Source organism: Patella vulgata, chromosome 1, assembly GCF_932274485.2.
Source record: "Patella vulgata chromosome 1, xgPatVulg1.2, whole genome shotgun sequence".
In the NCBI taxonomy this organism is placed as follows: Eukaryota; Metazoa; Mollusca; class Gastropoda; family Patellidae; genus Patella; species Patella vulgata.
Genome location: NC_065879.2, coordinates 24,307,177 through 24,331,686, shown reverse-complemented (window position 1 = coordinate 24,331,686; position 24,510 = coordinate 24,307,177). Strand labels below are relative to the sequence as shown.

The window sequence follows — 24,510 nt, the reverse complement described above, 5'->3', positions numbered from 1 at the left end:
AGAGTTTTGCCGTGCAGAGCGCAAAGGCACTCTTATATCGAATTCCAACTGCAAAGGGTGCTTTACTGGAGAACAGAGGCGTAGCCGTGAAATATATATTGGGGGGGGGGGGGGTCCGCAACCCTAACCCCTAGCCCTAACCCATTTTTTAAAACCCCTAAAAAATAGAAACAAACACCATGTGGCCATGCTGTCTACCAAGACAAAGCGTGTAAATGCATTATGGTTACGTTGCTGGCTGAGCGGGCGATAAATATTTGGTTTAGGCGGTTATGTTTTGGGGTACCTACATGCGATTCACTCTGATAAGTGGCAGAAACAAATTAACAAAATATTACTGACAGGCTAACTAGACACAATTTTATGGAACACAGGTACTTTTCACTTCACACATGTTTCCAGGATGATTAGTCTGTGTTTTATTTTAGCAGTATAAACCATATTGGGATATGTACAGGTTTCATACAGATAGAATCTTAACTAATCCTAATAATTGTTGTAAATAAATAGGAGTTTGGGCCTACTATGTAAATTTTTTTGGGGGTCCAAGTATATTTTGACACAGGCGTATTCGAGATGTGTTACAAAAAAAAAGATTTGGCTGTAATGCGACCAGCGCCCCCTGGCAGTGTTCCTAAAGGCATCACTTAAAGAATTACGTTTTGGGGGCCCCGTATATGTGGACAGACAGGGAGTCAATACCACAGAGTTCAAAAAGATGAAAACTGGTCTACCCGACATTTTACGTTTTACCACGGGCTCTAGCTGAGAGTCTGTTGGGGTGTAATTTTCCTGATGAGCCAGGCTAATAGTACTAATCCGGTAGTCAAACACCAGGTTAAGCCTTGCAATGGAAATAAAGCAGGGCCCGTAAGAGAGGGGGGGGGGCGACTGCGACATTTGTCCAGGGTCCCGGAAGTATGCCGAGTAATGGTAATGTTTAAAAAAATACATTTGTTGGTATAAAGTAATAAATAAAAACACACTGTTACTTGATCGTAAAGCAGAAGAAAACCGGTAACCTTTCTGAATGTAGGTATCTAGTTCCATGGGGAAGATTAGAATCGGATTCTGTCAGTTCTACTTTTTGGGAAAAATTGGTAAATTTAAAACTATAAATCACCTGCCCCAGCCTTAGTGCCCTCCCTGGAGCCCAGACCTGTTCTCGTTCCGTTTGATGCTATCGTCATCGTCAGGGTATCCGGGCCTGTAGAACGCTACAATGAATGAATGATCGCTCTAGGTCGGCTGACTCATATCCGATCATTAAGAACGAAACTGAAAGCAAAACTTCTACTTTCGTCTTCGTTTTATTAGGTGCTAAAAATCTCGAGGTTTTTCGACATTTTTGCAAAGTGAGGACCCTTTTCCCACCAATGTGCTTTAGCAAAGTGACCTCCAGTTACCCCAGATATACGCCAAGTGACGCTGACTATGTCTCTTGCGAAGCCTTTCGCCGAGTTGCCTGTCCCAGGGCCTCGATCTCACTGTCGCAGGCCATGAAGGAGCAACATTAAGGAGCTCAGCGACTCAATGTTTGACACCTATTTTGTGCTTGTACTGTGGAAGTGCATTGAATGTTGCATGGACAGGGCTAACCGATTTTCACCTTTTTGGACTCTCTGGTATCGAGTTCCTATCTGTCCACATATAAAGTAATGCTTTTGGGGACACCGCCAGGGGGTGCTGTTCACATTACCGCGAAAGTTGGTTTTGTAACACATCTCGGGTACATCTACGAAACCGGTGTCAAAATATAAATCTTTCTGATGATTTTTGGGCCAAATGTCAAAATTGATCAGCCCCACCCATTCACCCTTTGATGCACTACTTCTCCAGTAAAAGACCTCTTGGCGGATGAAATTCGATATACGAGAAGGCTGTTGCGCCATTGCAGGGAAAATTTTCCCTCATAGTACACTAAGGAAGCCATATCGGAGCAGAACAATAGGATGTATAACCTCATTTCATTTCATTTCTTCAACAATTGAAATGAATCCGTGTTCCTGCAGCTACTCTAATAGTATCACATATCGGCAATCTAGCAGTAGTTCTTTTAGCCCCCTTCTCCGTACTTTTAACATATTGTTCTTCTTTGTCAACCCAACAAAATGGGGACACACTCTTCTCTGCATCAGCATTCGTTTCTGCTGTTAAGATGCGTAAATGAACTAATTTTGGAAGAAATGCGACGTCTGGTATGCCGTTATGACGTCACAGCAACGTCATGACGTCATAGAGACATAACGTCGAAATTTTTGGACTCGCTGATACCGACTTCCTATCTGTCCACAATACACAATACATTTATGGTGTCTAAATCCAATAGCTTTAGAGATATTTGCAATTTTTGATCGACAACCGCCATCTTGGATTTGGCCACGCCCCCTGTCCTTATTTGGACTCCGATTTTTGTAAACTTTCTTTTCCTTTACTTAGGACATCATAATGAGTCAATAGAAATCAAAAAACCTTTTGTTGCAATTTGTTCTACGTCAAATGTTAGTTTGACCCGCCTAAAACATCAAAGGGTGACGTCATGTCAATGTTTTAAATGATAAGACCTGATAGGCTCACCACGATTACTCCACGATTAAAAACACGATTTCTATCGTGTGTAGCGCGAATGGTGACAGCTGAACGTAGGCTTAATAGGAAGCTTTTCGGGATTATGGTTTATTTTTAGATTTTTCTGATACGTCTGGATAACCTATCTATCGAAAGTAAAACGATTGGACAGGATGGGACCGAGTTAGATACAAAATATGCTGCTGTTCGTCTTTGTCTTGAGTTTATTATTTTTAAATACTGATTTCTCAAATTGTTTACAGTGTTTAGATTACGAAGGAAAACCAGTTGACTGGTAAGTATTAATTCATGGTTCCAGGAGGTCCTATGTCACACTGATCCTATGTATGTAGACTAATTTCAAGTCTGTACGGGAAGTTCAAGAAAGAAGTACGAAAGTGCATATATATATGGCCATTAATAATTATTAATTAATATAGTTACTATAAGTATAAGTATATTAATTAATAATTATTAATGGGCATATATGTTCATTATTGTAGATTTTTGTTGCACTCTTTGCATCTTTTAACAGTTTTTGCAGGAGATAAGAGCACATAATTACGTACTAGATAACAAATAAACAAACCTTAATCTCCTAACCCTCCGTGTTTCGAGATAAGAGATGATACCATTACCTTCAATGTAGCACATGGGGGAGCGATTCGCACCCGGCATTTGTAAACAAAATTGACAATATTTTTAATCAAAAAAACGATTGGTTATTGTTATTTATAATATTTCTGCCACACCCAACTACAATTAAGCATATAATCCTACCTGAAACGGGTACAAATCCCCTCTTTTTAAATCGAAGCGACAGTAGATTGCCTTTTCTGACATTTAAAATTTACGTCTGTAACACATAAAGGCGGAGCCTCGTGTGCAATAGCCGATCAAAGTACCCATCTGATCAGAGTTGCGCAGTAGTAATACAGCGTAACTATGAACGTCCGAATCAATTTTGATAAAAACAACGCTTGATTTACTTTATTGTCAATATTTGCTAATAAATGAATGTTGTTTCAGTAGATTGGACTGCATATGTGTAATAAGTACTAATAGTATAAAATTAACTTATTTTTAAGATGGTACATACATTAATAAAGAAATTGAGTTTGCCACTTAATAATAATAATAATAATATCTTTATTTTCAAAGGTGAAAAATTAGGCTTAGAGCCTGTTTACAATTTTGCCCTTTATAACAAAGAAATGAAAAAGACAGTAACAGAACAAGACACTTAACAAATACTCACACACAAGACATTCAAATATACTATTCAAAAAAAGTAGGGGATATTTGATTTTTAAGTGTTATTAAAGTCACCTAATGAAACTGACGAAGAAACAAATGACAAAATGAAATGAAGTTCACATTCATCGATTTATTCCAAATGATCGTTAGACTAAGTAAGGCACAGACTGACCATTATAAGGGTAAAATGATACCCGGGGTCAAACAGCAAAGTTACCACAGCATCACAACCAAGTCAGTAACGGGTAAATCCTCCTCTGTTTGCCAAAAAAGCATTGATCCGACGTGGCATACTCCTAATGAGACGTCTAAGGTCATTTTGGTCCAGATTGTCCCATTCCTGTTGCAACGCAGCAGCAAGTTCTTGGACATTGGCAGGACGTTGTTGACGTTGACGTAACCTCTGTCCAAGCATGTCCCAGACATGCTCGATGGGGGAGAGGTCGGGACTCAGTGCTGGCCAAGGTAATGTGGTGATGTTCTGTTGTTGGAGGTAACCTGTAACGATCCTGGCCCTGTGACATCTTGCGTTGTCATCCTGGAAGATGAAACGGCGGCCATGACGTCGTGCGAACGGCACAACATGGACTGCCAAGATGTTGTCCCGGTAGTACTGGCCTGTAACACGCCCTGCAACAACATGTAAAGCCGTTCTTCCAGCAACAGTGATGCCTCCCCACACCATAACAGAACCACCCCCAAATCGATCATGTCTGATGACGTTAACGTCTTGGAAGCGCTCGTTTCGACGACGCCACACCCTCCTACGTCTGTCCAAAAAATCAACAGTGAACCTTGACTCATCACATTGCTCCAGCGTCGATTATCCCAGTGTTGACGATCCCTACACCAACGACGTCTTGCCTGAATGTGATGATCTCTCAAACAAGGGATCACGCGAGGACGCCAGGCGCGAAGGTGACCCCTATGCAGTCGATTCCGAATCGTCTGGCCACTCACTCTCACACCAGTGTCTGTTTGAAGACGAGCGCTGATCTGATTTGCTGTGATGACACGATTTCTCAAGGCCAAGGTACGGATAAATCGATCCTGGGCTTGAGTTGTCGGCCTTGGTCGACCTGAGCGTGGTCTGTCCTGTACAGATTGTGTATCACGGTATCTGGACCATAGCCTGCTTATGACAGACTGAGAAACATTCATCGTCCGCGCCACAACCGCCTGTGTTGTGCCGATCTGTAGCATGCCAAGGGCACATAACCTTTCATTTTGGGTAAGCCGACGCATATCAAAATTTGTTTTCTGGTCACTAAAACAATTAAACTGATGTTTCCACCCTGGAATTCAATGCCACAATGACTGTAACATTCAAAGTCAGAGTCGTGCAAATCTTGGGTTGGACCCCCATGATGATCCCAAGCATCACCTGCATTCCATGCGGTAGCTATTGGTGCGTTTGGGCGTCACATGTAACTGGAAATGTTTCTTCTGTTAGGTTCTATAGTGACTTTTTTCGTAGTCATTTGCATATTTTAGTATTATGCCCCCAAAATCAAATATCCCCTACTTTTTTTGAATAGTATATATATTGATAAGCTAATTAGTTTAACTTTAAAAACTAAAAGTAATATGATAGATAATATGTAGTAAGTAGTTGATATATTAAATATAGGCTACAGGTTAAGAAGAAGAAATAACATGCCTAGTGATATTTTTCTTAAATAAATGAAGATTTTTAATATTTTTAAGTGAATATGGGAGAGAATTCCAAAGCACTGTGCCTCTATATTGTAAACCTCATTTAAATATTTCATTATTAGGTCTACAGATAGAAATTCTATTATTGTCCCCCGGCTTTCGAAGAAAGCAGGGGACTATTAAAATGGGTTCGTCCGTCTGTCTGTCCGTCTGTCTGTCCTGTCTGTCCGTCCGTCTGTCTGTCCGTCACACTTTTTGGGACACAATAACTCTCTTCCTAATTGAGCTAGAATGTTCAAACTTGGTGTATGTGTTTATTAGGTCAATGCCTTGATGGAGTTCGAAGATGAGCATTTTCCGCTTAGGGTAAGCAGAGATAAGCAATTTGATTGGTTGATGCTTTGGGACACGATAACTCTCTTCCTAATTGGGCTAGAATGTTCAAACTTGGTGTATGTGTTGATTAGGTCAATGCCTTGATGGAGTTCGAAGATGAGCATTTTCCGCTTAGGGTAAGCAGAGATAAGCAATTTGATTGGTTGATGCTTTGGGACACGATAACTTTTAATTGAGCTAGAATGTTCAAACTTGGTGTATGTGTTTATTAGGTCAATGCCTTGATGGAGTTCGAAGGTGAGCATTTTCCGCTTAGGGTAAGCAGAGATAAGCAATTTGATTGGTTGATACTTTGGGGCACGATAACTCTCTGCCTAATTGAGCTAGAATGTTCAAACTTGGTGTATGTGTTGATTAGGTCAATGCCTTGATGGAGTTCGAAGATGAGCATTTTCCGCTTAGGGTAAGCAGAGATAAGCAATTTGATTGGTTGATGCTTTGGGACACGATAACTTTAGTTCTAATTAAGTGAGATTGATGAAACTTGGTGTATAGTTTCATTACATCAATACCTTGACTAAGTTCAATCATGAGCATTTTCTACTCAGGCTAAGCAGAGCGATAAGCAATTTGATTGGTCGAGACATTGGAACACAATAATTCACATTCTAATTGATGTAGAATGTTCAAACTTGGTGTAGGCTTTCATTAGGTGAATGCCTTGATGGAGTTCAATGATGAACATTGTATGCTTACGGTAAGCAGAGATAAGCAATCTGATTGGTTGATGCTTTGGGGCATGATAACTTTGAGAGAGATGAAACTCCGAATATAGATTCATTATATCATTACCTTGACTAAGTTCGATGGTGAAAATTTTCTGCTAAGGCTAAGGAGCAATAAGCAATTTAATTGATTGGTCAAGACTTTGGAACATAATAACTCTGCTTTTAATTGAGGTAGAATGTTTAAACTTGATGTAGATGTTCATTAGGTGAATGTCTTGACTAAGTTCAATGATTAACATTTCGAGCTGAAGCCAAGCAGAGCTTATCAGTTTCATAATCTTGATTCTATTTGATAGACAGTGATGAAACTTAGTCTATAGTTTAACTGTTCGATACTTTTGAAAAAAATAAATGTTCTATTAATTAATACGTGTCATCTAATTATTTTGCTATTTCGGCGGGGGACATCAGCCTCACTGTTGGCTTGTTGAGAGATGAATATGGAGTGGTGTTATAATGAAAAATATTATATAAATATGATGGACAAAGTTTATGGATAATTTTTTAAACAAAAATATATTTGTTAATTAAAAGTCTTTGATAAATAGTTTGAAGATTTAAGGATGAAGATAAAAATTGGTAATAAGATGAGAAGGAATGATCAGAGATATTTCTATTGTAAATTAATTTAAAGGATAATTTTTGAAGTCTCTCAAGTTTAGATATAGATGTAATTGAACAAGAGTCCCAAATAGTGGAGCAATAATTGATATGAGATTGAATATGAGCAAAATAGAACAATTTAAGTACTTCAGTAGGAAGCAACTGTTTTAATTTGCGTAATTGAAAATTTTTTTGTCGAGGAAGCTTAGGTAAATGATCAACATGAGGAGACCAAGTGAAATTTTCATCAAAAATGATGCCTAAAAGTTTAAATGTAGAGACATTTTCTATAGGTGAATTATTTATGTGAATTTGAAATTTTGTTGAAAGTAATTTACGCCTTGAAGAAGGTGTAATACTCATTGTTTTAGTTTTGGTTTCATTAATTACCATGTCATTTGTGGAACACCAATTTTGAACAATAGAAGTTTCATTTTGCAATGTGGTAATTAATGAAGTAACATCAGAAGATGAGAAATAGACAGTAGTATCATCAGCAAATAAATCACTATTAACATGTAAATGTAAAGGTAGATCATTAATAAATAAATTAAATAACAAAGGACCAAGGATTGAACCTTGGGGAACACCTTGAGTTATCATAGCAGGGGCAGAATAAGTTTGTCCAATACTGGTACATTGTTGTCTATTATATAAATAGGAAGTTAACAATTTAATAAGAGTACAAGATAAATTATATAATTTCAGTTTTTGAAGTAGAAGATTATGATTTACTAAATCAAAGGCTTTGCGGAAATCAATAAATACCATACCTGTATACAGATTATTATTAATAGCATGATAAATGTTATCAGAAATATTAGTTAATGCCGTTTGGAACTAAAGGCATCCAATCGTAGCTAAAAACAAGCACATCAGTATATCTCAGCATTTTTAGTTACGTTCTCGTAGCTAATAACGTACTATTGTTCAATTCTGTTCTCTCCTCAGTTTTAATTTTTCTCAGAGAAGAAAATAGTCTCTCTGTCTCTGAATTTGAATTTGGTATCAATTAACAGTTTTTCCCTTAAATCAGACAGATTTTTAAACCTTGGGGAACCATCCATTAACTTAATTTTTTTTAACCTTCATCCAATATTGATCTGGTTGGAGAATTTCAGATGGCAATTCTTGCTTTGGACTAAGCTGTTAATCTGTAAACTCTTCAGTCAATTCATCTGACAATTTGAAATCAAGTACCTATATTAGCGCAGGCAAGAACTGAAAAGATAAATTGGGAAAGATCAGACAATTTCATACATAATTATTGCTTATCTAGAAAATAATTGAATTGAATTCTAGAAAATAATTGAAATAAATTCTTTGTGTTCTTACCAGAATTGATTGTAAAATGTTCTCTTCTCTCTGTTTCATGATGAATCCACCCAATATTTTTCAAAATTTGATTATGAAATGGAAATTTCTTTATCATCTTTCTAACCGATTCTTCATAAAAGAACCTGACATGCCTGAAACATAAACAAATAAGTTGTTAGAATATCTTCAAACGGAAGATTGTTACATACCAGTCACAGGATCAAGTGACTAAGTGAGTAAGACGCTGGCTCGCTAGCCTGGAGGTCGGGTGCTGCCTCAACTTTTCACAGTGTATAACTCACTTAATTCACAGAGTACATGTAGATAAAGAAATAGAAACATTACCTGAAATGCAGTATTGAATTCATTCAGAGGTGTTAGAATATACTGAAGAAATAGGAAATACAGCTTCGTTTCCTTGCTTGAAAGGTACTCAAAGTATGTCTTGACACGGCTAGGTTTTTCAACATCATCATGACTTGTAAAATACGAGAGGAGAGCTGGCCATTGCTCAAGAGTGCACCTTATGCACCTTTCAAGGCTTAACCATCTTGTTTGCACATACTTTAGAAGCTTGTTTGGCTCCACCTCACAGAACTCCTGAAAAGCTTTATATTCTTCTTTTCTTTTTATATAAATTATACAATGTTAGAAAGCTATATGACAAAAACACAGTGGATAATATTTGAAGGATCAACAAAGTTGGGCAAAAAGATGAACCCTGCCTCAGTTTTAGGTAAATAACCTTATCAACACTTTTGAAAGTATTACATCACTGATTTCGAGTCTGACTCCTCTGGTAGTGTTTTGAGGGCTATTGTTATGTTTGATCGCCTGGGGATAGCCAAAAAGAATTGGCAATAATTTTTATCAATCCCTCCGAACTCCAATAGGTTTGTGAGGTTTTTACGTATTTTACACACAGATTCAGACAGTAATATATAAATTCTACAATGTTAGAAAGCACTTTCCAGACTTATCTAATATCTGTGACTTGGCACATCTATCCAAAGTTGAGTAAGTACAAAACAATAGACCTATAATATTTTGTCGATCAGGGAGAGTAATTGATAAACAAATCAACTAATTCAGCTTTCTATCCAAATATAATATAAGGTCTTTGAGGGAATTTGTGTGAGGATTAAAATTACCAAATCCTTCATTGTTTTGACCTGATCACTGCAACCTTCCAAATGCTCTGGTTAGCATGTGCGTGCTGCGCTGTATCATATGGTCTGTCATTGAGTCAACTGGCGGGGTTTTGATTCCCCGGTTGTACCTCGTGGGTTTTTTCTCCGGGTCCTCCAGTTTCCTCCCACTGCTAAAGACCCCTACGCGCAAGCGAATTATTGAAATAAAATTGAACCATGTGTTAGTCCTGAAATGACCTAGTTTGTGTCGAGTGGACGTTAAACCCCATTTCTCTCTCTCTCTCTCTCCAAATGCTCTACAGGTTGAGAGCTTTTGAGATTATTTTTGTTATTAAAAAATCTGCTAGTGGATTGTTGCCTGGCAACACTGTGTTACTATTGATAATATACAATGAAAACAATGTTAATAGAAACATTCTCATCTTTCAATTTGATCTCAAAATATAACCTCTTCCACATTGAAATATTGTATTAGTTAGGCATAATATATTTACTGCTAATCACAATCAGAGGTTTAACTTTTCAGCACCGACTTGGCTCCAACCTCACAAATGAAGATGTATGATGAAAAGCCCAAAAATTTAAAAATGTTCAGTTAACAAGTACAAAGACAATTTAAGCTGTACTTCTGGGTGTTAAATATAACAGCCATATACAACCACATCTATATTCAATGGGTACAATACAAAATCATTAACAGTGCCCATTGAATGATCATTGCACAGCAATTCATAACTTGCTGAGAACACTTGTGTTGGCCACTAAAAGTGCAAAAGTTGAATTTCAAGGTTATCCTGTTGAAGCCTATGGGTATGAGATACACCAAAGAAAAAAAAATGATTATTACATTACTTTGTTGACAATTTTGATGAAACTTGAAATGCATGTTTATAACCCCAAGATCTTGGTTCCTTTCGATACTTGGGCATATCGAATGGTAACTTCCTGAATTAGGGCCCCAGATTGTATGAAAAATCACGTTTTTAGCTTGTGGTCCCTGTAGAGATCACAATCATTTTCCGATTTAAAAAAAATGTTTGAATATATAACCATTACACTGTAATGATGCTTGAATTTCGTGAAAATCGGACCAAAACTGCCGGACAAAATGGCCGCCCCTCGTATGCAAGTAATGTAAAAATATGGTACGGCAACGTTGTGGACCCTCTGGAGGTCATAATTTTGATCTGATTTTGATGAAACTTGAAATACCTATCTATAACCCAAAGGTCTTGGTTCCTTTCAAAAATCGTGCATATCGGATCGTAACTTTCTGAATTAAGGCCCTTGATTGTACGAAAAATCATATTTAGCTTGTGGTCGCTAGTGAGGTAACAATTTTTATCCGATTTAAAAAAAACTTTGAATATATCATTGTTACACTCTAATGATGGCTGAGTTCAACTTTTGTGAAAATCGAACCAAAACTGCCAGACAAAATGGCCACCCCTCCTATGCAAATTTTAATATAAATGGTATATCAAGGTTGTGGACACTCTATAAGAGGCCACAATTTTGATCTGATTTTGATGAAGCTTGAAATCATGTTTATAACCCAAAGATCTTGGTTATTTTTGATATTCGCGCATATCAGATTGTAACTTCTTGAATTATGGCCCTTGATTGTACGTAAAATCGCGTTTTTAAGCTTGTGGTCCCTCTAGAGGTCACATTTTTAATCTGATTGAAAAAAACATTTGAATATTTCACTGTTACACCCTAATGACGGCCGAGTTCGAATTTTGTGAACATCGGACCAAAACTGCCAGACAAAATGGCTGCCCCTCGTCCGCAAATAGTGTAAATATATGGTATATCAAGGTTGTCACAATTTTGATCCGATTTTGATGAAATTCGGAATATATCTTTATAAGAGGCCACAATTTCGATCGGATTTTGATGAAGCTTGAAATCATGTTTATAACCAAAAGATCTTGGTTCCTGTCGATATTCACGCATATCAGATCGTAACTTCCTGAATTATGGCCCTTGATTGTAAGAAAAATTGCTTTTTGTTTAGTTCGTTCTCAATCCATTTCTTGCAAAATGTGGGCATATCCTGCCTAGCAGCCACTGGTTATATTTTAATATTGTGTTTCAGGTTTGTTGTATACAAGTTACCAGAATTAGACGAAAATAAATCGAGCCCAATTCTTCATCATGGGTTAGGCCATTTTTATCTGGATGCCAATAATCCAGAATTTCAATTATCAAAATATTCTTTGAACTCTTCAAATGATGCCATTTATTACACTCTACAGCAGATTTACACTGCCAAGGTATTAGTATGAAAAGGTTATTAGCAAAATGCAGAAATGTGATTCAGATATCTAATTTTCCAAAGAGCGAATCTGATCTTCACTTTTGCAAACTGATTTTTTATGACCCTTAAAATGGCTAAATCTCTTTGATTTGCCAATTTTATTTGATTTTATATGTTGATCTCTTTTGTGGGATGACAATTTGGCTTTGTTTAATTAATAAAATTTGATGTCTATAGATATAGCTAATGATGAGATAGAACTGATTTTATATCCCTCTGTTGACACGGCAAACTAAAATTGGTAAAATCACTTGAAATATACCTTTAATTTGAAATAAGACCTCACATCAACTCAATGAAGCATTTTATTTTGATCTAAAGCAAAGCAGTTTAGTTCCTTCAAGGCTAATGTGTACCAGCTTGATATCTGAACAGATAACGTCATAATTCCAAACTAATCCTTGTTTTACTGCTGCCATTTCTGAAACCTAACTGGACCTAACAACATTCTTATTGATGGGGGAATGTAGGAGGTGGTGTTGTTGGTGGGTAGCAGAACGGTTGAACGTGTGTGCATTAGATCATAAAGTCTGTGGTTTTGATTCCCCGCAAGTACAAGCAAGGAGTAGGGTCATCTGCCCAACCTCGTGGGCTTTCTCCAGGTGCTCTTGTTTTCCCCCCACTGCTAAAGACTCCTATGCACAAGCAAATTATTGAAATAGAATTAAACCTTAGTCCCGAAATGACCTAGTTTGTGTCGAGTGGATGTTAAACACCATTTCTCTCTCTCTGTGTTAAAGTTTTAGTTTATGCATTTGCCCATACCCTAATTCTCAAATCAGGACAATGTTTACTCATAAAATTCACTATTGATAGGCCTTTTTACTTCCCATCAAACAATCATGCAAAACATTTTCACAGAGTGCTTTAAAAATAAGGGAAAAAAAATCACAAGCTGGTTGTAGGCCTATGACAAATATTATTGTCACCTTTAAATTTGTATACCATTATTGTCCGTCTATAGTCGCTTGTGAGAACACTACATATAAAAGTTGTTTGCAGATTTTTTTTTCAAATCAAAAGGGATAGTTTATTTGTTTATAAGGAAGACTAAACTGAAATTCAAGATCCTTTTATCACAAACCATAAAGTTAATATCTTGTTGGTTCATCTTCCACTATTTCTGCATGAAATTCTTATGTATTGTTCAGATTAATGAAATGAAGAATCTTCCTCAATTTCAACGATTTATTTATAACAATTTTTGAATATATTTGCTACAGTTATTGCCCTTGATTATGTTATAAAATATTTTCAGATTTCCAAAGATGTTTTACAATATATTACACATTTTACTTTTTATTTAAGCAACAAATTATAATGCGACAACATTTATCGACTGCTCGGATGACTTAGCTAGCTGCTGTGGGTGTATATTTCGTTGCCTGATTGCATTGTTATTTTTTTAAATTTAGGATGATTCGATATTATATGGTATGTATAATGATCAACCACCAAAACACAAGGGTTCCTTAAACCATGGCCATACAAAAGGTAGAAGTTAGCCTTTAATCATTAATATTACAGAATGAGGGACAAAATGAAAATTGATAGATAAATTTGGTGGTGAGAGGGAATTGGGCACTATTAAAGTTGGCATGTCTTATAATGGACATTAAAGGACTTTGCAAACATGACTCTTTTCTCTCTTTTTCTATGAGTCATTAAAGGACTATTATGCTGTTCTCATAGGGCCAAAAACGGCACATACCGGTAATAAAAACAATTCTAATTACATTGCTGATGGAATGTTAACAATATCAGAAGTAATCATGAATAAGACTAACCTGTTATTTTTAGGTGCATGAGATTGGGGCCTTCATTGAGGAATAGCATGTGAGCGATATCATTTTTCGACATAAAATACATGCAAATATCATATTTGATACAGGGATCTTAATTGGGAGATTATAGGTGACTGCAGACTTTAATGTTTGAAAAAAAAAAAAACAATTGATAAAACAATGAACAGCTACCATGGTATCATAAATTCAACAAGTTAATTATTTTTTTTTGATTACTTGTTGTAAATACAGTTTCATTCAGTTCACAATCCAAGTAATAAAGAAAATTTAACAGTAATTGTGATATCCTGCAAATCTTGCTGATTATTCATAAAATTTTCAGTTAATAGTATACTGACATTCCAAATTATTTTCTATAGTCTACGAGGACTGACTGGAAGTTCTAAGCCTGAAAATGATAGATCAATTGTGTTGAACAAACTTTTGCGACCAACAAGTACAATCATAGTGATTCAGACATAAGAATTGCAACTGTAGTGTTATTATTGTCTTCGTACCAGACTATCTTGTGAACCTACCCAATGAAATCACCAGAAATGGTCAAAACTGCCCATAGGGCAATCATCAAGTACCTGCTTCTGAAAGGACAATCCCAACACAGATACATGTTGACATAGTCTCCACTTTAGGGGATGATTCCCCTTCCTGAAGTGGGCTGGGGAATTTAAGCGTGGCAGAGAGAGCCGTGATGATGACCCGCATCCTGGAAGGGCAGTCATTAAGCCCAGCAACTGAAAGGACTAATCCCAATATAGATACATGCCGACATCGTCAGACTTACACCTGTTTCCAAAAATGAAAAAAGGAACTAGCTAGTCGTCATTTTCCTAGTAATGATGACGACATGTCAGCTGTGAATGACATTTTTTTAGAGTGACCTTTCAACTTTGTTGGCAAAAGTGTGTAAACCTCAAAGGGGACTATGTAGAAAAATAAATGAAAACCATGGACTTTGTACAGGTCTTTCACAGATAGGCTTAGAACTTTTCAGCCAGCCCCTGTATGTAAGTGGTAGTATATGTTTATTATTACAATTATTGTTAAGATAAATGTATATTATAGGTGTGATAGCAAGTAATGAAAATCAAGGCTATTGGTTGGTACACAGTGTACCCAAATACCCTCCACTTAAAAATGAATCTTACACCTGGCCAAAAAGTGCGACAGTTTATGGTCAGAACTTCTTATGTATCACAATTGATTATGAGACAGTTGACAAGATAGGTATGTAGTCTTACAAAACATCATAACATCACTGTATATACAAAACTTTGTGCTTGTACTATGATAGCTGCTCTTCATATATAGACACTGAGCTTGTTAGATCAAATGCTATTACATGACCTGCTCTGTATTAGTTTTGTTAAGATAGAGACGACAGAAATACCCTCATGTCACAGTCAGTGATTTTTACTTGTAGTGCATGGTTGTAACTAATAACAATACCAAAATTCAATCAGCCATGGCTTGAAACATTATTTGAATTTGAATATTTGAGTGAGCACTACAACTTTTCAGGGTAGGATGAAAAACTTAGATCCACCAAATAATATAATGTTAGCTACCTTTAAAGAGGCATTAGTTAAGAGTTTAATAAAGAGTTGGCCATTCTTGTTATAATAAATTACTTTATTCTGAACGGAGTTGTCACTGTTGGAAGTTTGGACTAGAAATAGGCATCAACTATGTCCGCACCGTCTACGAGAATTGCCGATCGTTTGATTGACAGATGATACTTCCACCCATATATATTCTCGATTATCAAGTAACATTCTCAATGGCTATGGTACCCTCGCTTGGTAGGCCTTTCATCGGAAGTCTCCCGATAAACGTTAGCTTGGTCGGCCGTTTCTTGATTTAATTTTAAATGGACGACTGTTTAAATCCAAGCTATATCCAAGCCATCCGAGGGTCTACAGAGGTCTAACAAATAATTTCTGTAACATCTGAAGCCTAAATAAAGACTTGCAATAGGCAGGTTTAGCTCTTGCATAATGTATGTTTAAGTGTTTGTAACTTTAAATAATCAGTTTACCTGGTTGTGAGTTAGTTACATGACTAAGCACTTTGAATCCTCTTGTCAACCACCAATGCTGCTTGATCTCGGTATTTGTAGTACTATATATGTTGAAATCATACCAAACATTCATCAAAACATTCAATTCAACATTGAAAGCCCTTTCATTCTAAGGTTAAGGGTTTGTGCCGCCCAGGGCAGCCTTTGAGTTTCCTGTTTTCAAATCTGTATTTATTCTGGTAGACTAATGAGAAATAAAACATGGATAATTAATTTACTAGAAAAAAATCATTAGTTTTTGGACCAGGAACTGGTTTCTAACTGCTACTCATCTTCTTCTTGGTCTTCTTCTTGAACAATTTGCAGAAAAAAAGCAATTCAGTGAATGTATGATCTTACCAGCTTATTTTTTAGCCATTTTATTATGGTACAGTACAAGGCCATAATGTTAAAAAATGGCGACTGATAATGACCTTCTCTTACTTTGATACCTTTTAACAGGTTTGTTTCTTCAATATACTTAATTTATAGATATTTTACATTTCAGGAAAGCAGTATTTGTATAATTATCCCAAGTTTTATGATGAATATATGCCACCACAATTTGCTGATGACAATCCAAATATGGTTAAGGCTTTTAACAAAGTACATGTTCAGTCTCCACCATGGAACAACACGGCTGATTTCTATTCAAGTGGTGGAACTAAATTTTACAGTTTTGCAAAGTTTTGTAATTTTGAAAGAGGTGTGATATATAGCTTTTACCTTAAATCATAAATTATATATAGCTTTTACCTTAAATCATAAATTATTTCTTGAGTAGTAGGAGGAAGAAGTGGTGGTTAAGGGACTGATTATTTTTATTATTATTTTTTTATTGGTGTTCTGCAAACTGTCGCCAAGTTGTTGCAATGTAGACATATTCCCTCTCTTTGTCTCTCTCTTTCCCATCCGCCCTCCACCATCGCATTTTTGCACAGCACAGAGAATACTGGAATGTTTAATAATTTGCTGTGATTCTTTATTCAGGTCCGATATATGACAGAGTTATGACTAAAAATTTTAAAACTTGATGGAATTGGTGATTGGGGCATCAGCAAAAATCCTATTGAATTTCAGAATTTTTTTACTTTTAATGCTCTCGAATATTGAGTTACCTCCCTCCCCCAATATTTTCAAATGCTTGGTATAATGGCTGGATTTATTCTTTAAAGGAAAGGTTCATGTAAACAAGACATATTGTATATAATTCTGATAATTGAAAACAATATTGTTACATTTATAATGAAGATACAAATTGGTAGTGAACGCCAACATGTGTGACGTCATAGTGCACTACGTATTACATCATCTAGTCCACTTACCTTTAGAATAGTTTGCTGTTCAAAACAATTTTTTTCAACTTCCAATTAACTATTCCGATAATTTATTCTGTGTTTGTCCGTCCACAATTTGTTTGTGGACACTCTACAGGTCATAATTTTTATCTGATTTTGACGAAACTTAAAAATATAGGTCTATCTCTTGAAGATCTTGGTTCCTTTTGATATTGACATGTATAGGACCATAACTTCCTCGATTATAGCCCCTGATTGTATGAAAAGTCACGTTTTTAGCTTGTGGACAATCTATAGGTCACAATCTTGATTTGATTTTGATGAAACTTGAAATACATCTTTATAACCCAAAGATCTTGGTTCCTTTCGATATTCGCTCATATCGGATCTTAACTTCCTGAATTATGGCCCCTGTTTGTACGAAAAGTCGTAGTTTTAGCATGTGGTCCCTCTAGAGGTCCCAATTATTATCCGATTTAAAAAAACGTTAGAAGATATCACCGTTACACCGTAATTTTGGTTGAGTTCGAATTTTGTGAAAATCAGACCAAAACTGCCAGACAAAATGGTATATCAAGGTTGTGGACCCTCAAGAGGTCACATGTTGATTCGATTTTGATGAAACTTGAAATACATGTTTATAACCCAAAGATCTTGGTTCCTATCGATATTTGTGCATATTGGATCATAACTTCCTGAATTATGGCCCTTGATTTTACAAAAAATGGTATATCAAGGTTGTGGATCCTCAAGAGGTCACATGTTGATTCGATTTTGATGAAACTTGAAATACATGTTTATAACCCAAAGATCTTGGTTCCTATCGATATTTGTGCATATTGGATCATAACTTCCTGAATTATGGCCCTTGATTTTACAAAAAAATCACGTTTTTAGCTTGTGGTCCCTGTAGAGGTCACAATTTTTATACGATTTAAAAAAAAAATGTGTCAATATATCACCATTGCCCACTAAGATCTTGGTTCCTTTTGATAATCGCGCATATCCGAACGTAACTTCATGGATTATAACCCCTGATTGTTTGAAAAATCGCATTTTTAGCTTGCAGATTCTCTAGAGGTCACAATTTTTTTTCCGATTTTACAAACCCTTTAAATATATCACTAATACACAATAATGGAGGTTGAATTCGAATTTCGGGAAAATTGAAATGAAACTGCCCAACAAAATGACCACTCTTTGTATGCAAATTCTGTAAAAGTATGTAATACAAAGATTATGGGACCCTCCGGAGGTCACAATTTTTATCCGATTTTGATGAAACTTAAAACATATCTTCATATCCCGAAGATCTCAGTCTCTTTTGATATTTGCGCATTTCAGACCATAACTTTCTAGATTATTGCCCCTGATTGTACAAAAAATCGTGTTTGTTTTTAGCTTGTTCTCTATCCATCTCTTGCAAAATGTGGGCATGTCCTGCCTGGCAGCCGCTGGTTGGAATGGCATATTTATTTAAACATTATCTAAGTGTTGCTCCAACAATTCACCACACAAATCCTGCACACAACTGTCATTACTGAAATGGTCGGAAAGCAGAGTCTTGTTGCTGAACTTAAATTTGTCTATTTTATGACTGGTACACCGATGTTCCTTTCTACTGGTCATCTGGGTGGGATGGAAATTTTAAAATAGGTCACTTTCCTAATTTTGCAGGTCTTATTTAAGCACCCATAAGTTGCATATTTAGTTATGTCATCTGTATGGATATTGCATTCTGATGTCAACAGTTTGTCGACATAATTAATTTGTAATCTTAGTTTTGATTGGTTGAGAATTAGCGATGGACAGGAACATGGTGCACTCCTTTGCAATGACATTTATTAAATAAAATGAGCCTATTTGGTCTATAATATTTAATAATATTTTTAATTTTTCAACACAAGTACTTTTTGATTTATTATTATATGATTAAGCTTGGATGAACATTTTCTTTAAGACAACTGATAGTCATATGTATGTTACTTCTGATTGAGCAATTTCACAATTTGTTCATTTATATATTTAATTATTTTGAAGATTTATATGATGCCTGGCTTGCTCCATATTTTAAGTCTGACATGTTCGCAGAAACCTGGCAGAATGGAAAAGGAAAATTACCTTCCTACTGTTCGGTCCCTTTTAAGGTAAATGAAATATTTTTCTGTTAATTTCAATACTTTATTTAACTTTAAAGAAAATAATAAAAAATAATTCACACGCCTAAATATTTATATTGGTAATTTATCACCTACATCATGAAATCTGAATAACTTTAAACCTTGTGTTGCAAATGAAATTCGCTTGAGTAAACTGTGGACATGTTCTATACATCATCCATCTGTCCATTATTCTTTAGATTTTCTCATTTACTCTGTTCCTGATGGAAATTTTAAATTGATCATCATGGCATATGGATGAACCCTTTTCAATTTCAATGCTTTCTGGTAACAGTTCTATATGCCAACATTTAATGTGGTTGTCGTCTTCTGCTTCCAATGTCCGGCGGTCGATTCAGCCTTTCTTGTGAACGCTCTACGCAATACATTTCCTATCAAACTTGGAACGGTTTGTATCGCATATTTAAGGAATATTTCCTCATTACATTCTAATTTTATAAAACTGTTTCTATTGCATATTTTAGGATTATTTCCTCATTACATTCTAATTTTATAAAACTGTTTTTATTGCATATTTTAAGATTATTTCCTCATTACATTCTAATTATAGAAAACTTGTGAACATGATACATTTATTGATGGAATGCTTTTAAACTCAGTGAAACTGTTCACTAGGATATTGGAAGAACACTTTTGAATTTTGTGTTTTCCAAGTTGGATTTTGATTTTTAAACATATGGAATCTATAAAAGTTGATGGCATATATTGTTCATTTCAGTTGAAGCGGGAACCCTATAAAAATTCATAATTTTTTGAGCGCATATTGCAGTGTTGAGATATGCTCCAATTACATTAAAATTTATGACATTTTGTGAACTCACTACAGGACAAAAGCCAATCCAATTATTATATCAGATTTTTCATGTTATCCGAATGACTAGACACTGCTTCTTGCAAGGCTCTCCATTTGCAAAATTTTATATGTTATAGGTGTTAAATGTTATAGAAATTTCACTACCTGAAGGTATCAAGTTTATAGAAACAAAAGATCATTCTAAATGGGCCATTACCAGAGATGTTGGCAACTGGGTGTGTATCGGAGATATCAATAGAGAGGTAACCATATTTAGTTGAATTTCATACTTTTGACCACTTGAGAGCAGTGGTGGCTCAGTGGGTACGGTGCTGGCTCCATAACGGGGAGGTCTAGTTTCGATCCCAGTGTTTGTCAAGAAATTATCTTATAATTTTCCAGTGTGTTTTCCACTTGTATTGGGTGCAGATTCAGGGCATGGCAAGGAGCGTTGTCTTGTCGCGGATGGAGACAGGGGTGTGGTGACCCATGACTTTGCATGAGCAACAAGATCCCTCCCAATGCCGCCGGGTAATATTGGAACATGCTAGGGGCGATTTGTAGCATAACTGACCTACGGTATATGGTTGACACTGGTTGAGCATTATGATTACGATGCTGAAAACTGCATAATTTCCTGCCATTTGCTGGCTCGCTAGCCTGGAGGTCGGGTGTTCGATCCCTGCATTGGCCAAGAAAGTTCATCAGGATTTTCCGACGTGGTTTCCTCTTGTCAATGGTGCAGAACGGAGGGACTGACAAGGACAGCTGTCTAGTCCTTCGGATGAGACAAAAAACCGAGGTCCCGTGTATATGGAATGCATGTAAAAGATCCCCTGGCATTTGGAATTCGATATAAGAGAGGCAATAGTGCCGCTGCCCGGGCAAAATTTTTACTCATAGCACACTGTATGTGGCGTATGCCCGTCTTCATTAGCTCAGTATAGGAGCAGAACAGTAGGACGTTAAACCCCATTTCATTTCATTTCATTTCCTGCCATTTGCGAGGGGGCACAAGAACTCGAGCGGATGCAAAAACTCAAAAGCATGTCACAAAGCTCTTCATTGCATCCCTCTCACTTAGCCCCTGGATGGAGAATCGCTGTCCCATGTACAATTAAAAGAACTCTTTTATAAACAATTTAGGTTGCACCAAGGCAATGTATCTTCAACAAAAAAACAAAAATAACTTGTATAATGACATCACGTTATCAATTCAGACATGTTTGTATAATGTTGACATTGTAAAGGTGCGAACAATTATCAGGGTACTTTTGTTTTTTTCAGGAAACACAGGAGAAGCGGGCAGGAGGTACTGTGTGTTTTCAAAATAAAGATGTTTGGAAGAACTATAATAACAGTATATTTGATGTACAAAACTGCTCACCTAGATATTCTGTTGTAAATCTTTAAAAAGAACCCAGATATGTTTGTTATCTCCCTTGATATGAAGAACACATTCCAGCCCTAACCCCCACATCTTTAATAGAAGGCTTGATCTCGCTTTAACTACATACATCTTATCAAGCCCTTCACGTAATACCCTGCATTTTTCGGCACTAATTTCGATTGAGTACAAGCCCAGCTTGTGAGCCTATCAGATTCCTCAATCGTTGTGAATACCAAGTCTTGCGCTTTCAAGCTAAAACGTCTACCTGTGATAATTGAGTTGCAAAGTTAAAGGTTCATTCAATGCCAAAGTTTCTTTGGAGGTCGCTATCTTACAACTTCTGATTGGACGCTACTGTTCACATGTCTGTAGATAACGTAGCTATAAGCTCGGGAATTGTGAAGTAATCTAGCAATGTCCAGATGTTATAAAACACGCAGTCATTGCTTCAGGAACATATGTAACCCCCACAGATTATTTTGTTTCTCAATAATGGCATGTTGTTATGTTTTGATCAAAAAGTAGTCATATCAAGAACACTTAGAATATCCCATAGATTATTTTTATACGCCCACATGGAAATGTGGTCGTATATTGCTTGCCATCGCCCCTGTCCATCCGTCCGTCCGTCGTCCACAATGTCTTGTGAACACTCTACAGACTACATTTATCATCTGATTGTTTTGAAATTGATGTTGTTTGCATTAGTGAGATGAAGAAGCCCATTGAATTTCAATAACTTCCGTTAATTTCTTCTGGAGTTATGGCCCCTGTTTCTCTTAGTTGCACCTTGTGAACACTCTAACAACAAAAGTTATCAACCGATCTGTATGAAATTTATATGCATCATTTAAATTAGTAAAACAAAGAAGCATATTGAAGTTCAGCAATTTCTGTTAATTACATCTAGAGTTATGGCCCTTGTTTCACTTTGTTGAATCTTGTGAACGCTCCAACGACAAAAGTTATTATCCGATCTGTATGAAATTTATATGTATTGTTTAAATTAGTAAAATGAACAAGCCTATTGAGTTTCAGCAAATTTCCGTTAATTACATCTAGAGGTATGACCCTTGTTTCACTTTGTTGAATCTTGTGAACGCTTGAATGACAAAAGTTATCACCCAATCATATGCATGATTTAAATTAGTGAAATGAAGCAGCCTATTGAATGTCAGCAATTTCCGTCAATTACTTCTAGAGTTATGGCCCTTGTTTTACCTTGTTGTACCTTATGAACGTTAGAATGACAAAAGTTATCATCCGATCTGTATGAAACGGATGATCTGTATGAAATTTATATGCATTATTTGAATTAGTAAAACAAAAAAGCCTGTTGAATTTCAACAATTTCTGTAGAATACTTCCAGAGTTACGGCCCGTGTTTTAGTGTTTAGAACCTTGTGAACCCTCAAACGACGAAAATTATAATGTCATCTGTATGAAATTGTCTATTAGATGCCCCTAATTACCTACAAAAGAATAAATATGTGACAACCCTTGTCGTCGACTGCTCGGACGATTTAGCTGCTGTGGGCATAGGTTTTGTTGCCTGGCAACCTATCTTGAGACTACTAATACATTTTATTGTCAAGACTTTAATGTGTTGAAACTAATTATAATGAGGGTTGCCACTTGTCATAAATGTGTATTGAAATTCAAGTGTTATAAATGCAATCTACAATACAGTATCTTACTCTTCTGATTCTAAAAAGAGAGAGAGAGAAATGGGGTTTAATGTTCACTCGACACAAACTAGGTCATTTCGGGACTAACATGTGGTTTAATTTTATTTCAATAATTCGCTTGCGCGTATGGGTCTTTAGCAGTGGGAGGAAACCGGAGGACCTGGAGAAAACCCACGAGGTTGGACAGGCAACCCTACTCCTTGTCACGTACAACCGGGGATTCGAAACCACGCCAGTTGACTCAATGACAGACTTAATGATACAGCGCGCACGTTCTAACCACTAAGCTATCCAACCCCCCTGATTCTAAAAAAAAGTGGTCCCTTTAAGTGTAATCATAATATACATAAGACATTTTTTATCTATTGACTTTAGCTTTATGTTATCAACGAAATTGATGATTTTATTGTTTTCTTAGATTTAAGAGGGAAGATACTCAAAATGCTTATTGGAATTAATGTCAGATTCAACACATTAATTTGTTTTGCAAGCATTCTTTTCTTGTTTTACAGTACTCAAGCTTAAACACATTTTATTATTTGATACTATTGCAATTCTATTGTATTGTACAGCACTGTATGCCCACATTGATTATAGACAAAATGACCAAAATATTGACCACGACAAGATGTTAAACTCCATTCCACTCCTATTGAACATAATACTCAAATCATATACTTTATTGCTCACCTTACTGGATCAGCCGACACACTTTTTATAGTCCCACATTTAATAACAAAGATACTGTTATCGGCCCAAATAGGCCTATATTTTTATAAATTTAATCTTGTCACATATTGTAAATATCCATATAATTTGGTTTCTCATTCTTGGGTTTAACCAAGTGCCAATTTAAATATTTTTTGTTTTTTACTTTCCTTTGTTTATGTATTTTCTGTAATTAAAATATGTACATGGACATTCTGAACAAATAATATGGCTGAAACCAAAATTGATTTACACACGATATGTATGTATTAAAAATATATTATTGTTCTAAAGATATTGAAATATAATATTGTTCATAGATAAGACAAGATTTTGGCACACCCTGTTTTGTTTTTTTCATTTATTATTTGATTCATGTGGTCGTATATTGTCGTCGCCCTTTATCCGTCGGTCTGTCTGGCGTCCACAATTGCCTGTGAATGCTCTAGAGGCTAAACTTAATATCCGATTGACTTTCAATTTATACACAGTGTTTAAGGTCATGAGACGAAGAATCCTATTGATTTTCAACGATTTCTGATAATTACTGTCTGAGTCATGGCATGATCACTCTAAAAAATCTTGTGGACGTT

The 24,510-nt window shown here is 36.0% G+C and overlaps 1 protein-coding gene across 1 annotated transcript; it reads left to right on the top strand.

Annotated features, from left to right (window-relative positions):
* Positions 1-2,518: 2,518 nt before the first annotated feature.
* LOC126829828 (plancitoxin-1) lies at positions 2,519-24,261 on the top strand. Its single transcript, XM_050560021.2, has 8 exons — positions 2,519-2,863; positions 11,778-11,955; positions 13,415-13,493; positions 14,867-15,028; positions 16,369-16,566; positions 19,199-19,305; positions 20,269-20,394; positions 21,419-24,261. The coding sequence occupies exons 1-8, from the start codon at positions 2,766-2,768 to the stop codon at positions 21,542-21,544; spliced, it is 1,074 nt and encodes a 357-aa protein (XP_050415978.2). The 5' UTR covers positions 2,519-2,765; the 3' UTR covers positions 21,545-24,261.
* Positions 24,262-24,510: the final 249 nt, after the last annotated feature.

Bases quoted from the DNA above. Each gene is read 5' to 3' on its own strand.
- LOC126829828 (XM_050560021.2), top strand. From the start codon at position 2,766: ATGCTGCTGTTCGTCTTTGTCTTGAGTTTATTATTTTTAAATACTGAT. The intron at 13,494-14,866 runs GTAGAAGTTAGC...TGTATATTATAG, and splicing joins AAACCATGGCCATACAAAAG to GTGTGATAGCAAGTAATGAA. The intron at 19,306-20,268 runs GTAAATGAAATA...TATATGTTATAG, and splicing joins ACTGTTCGGTCCCTTTTAAG to GTGTTAAATGTTATAGAAAT.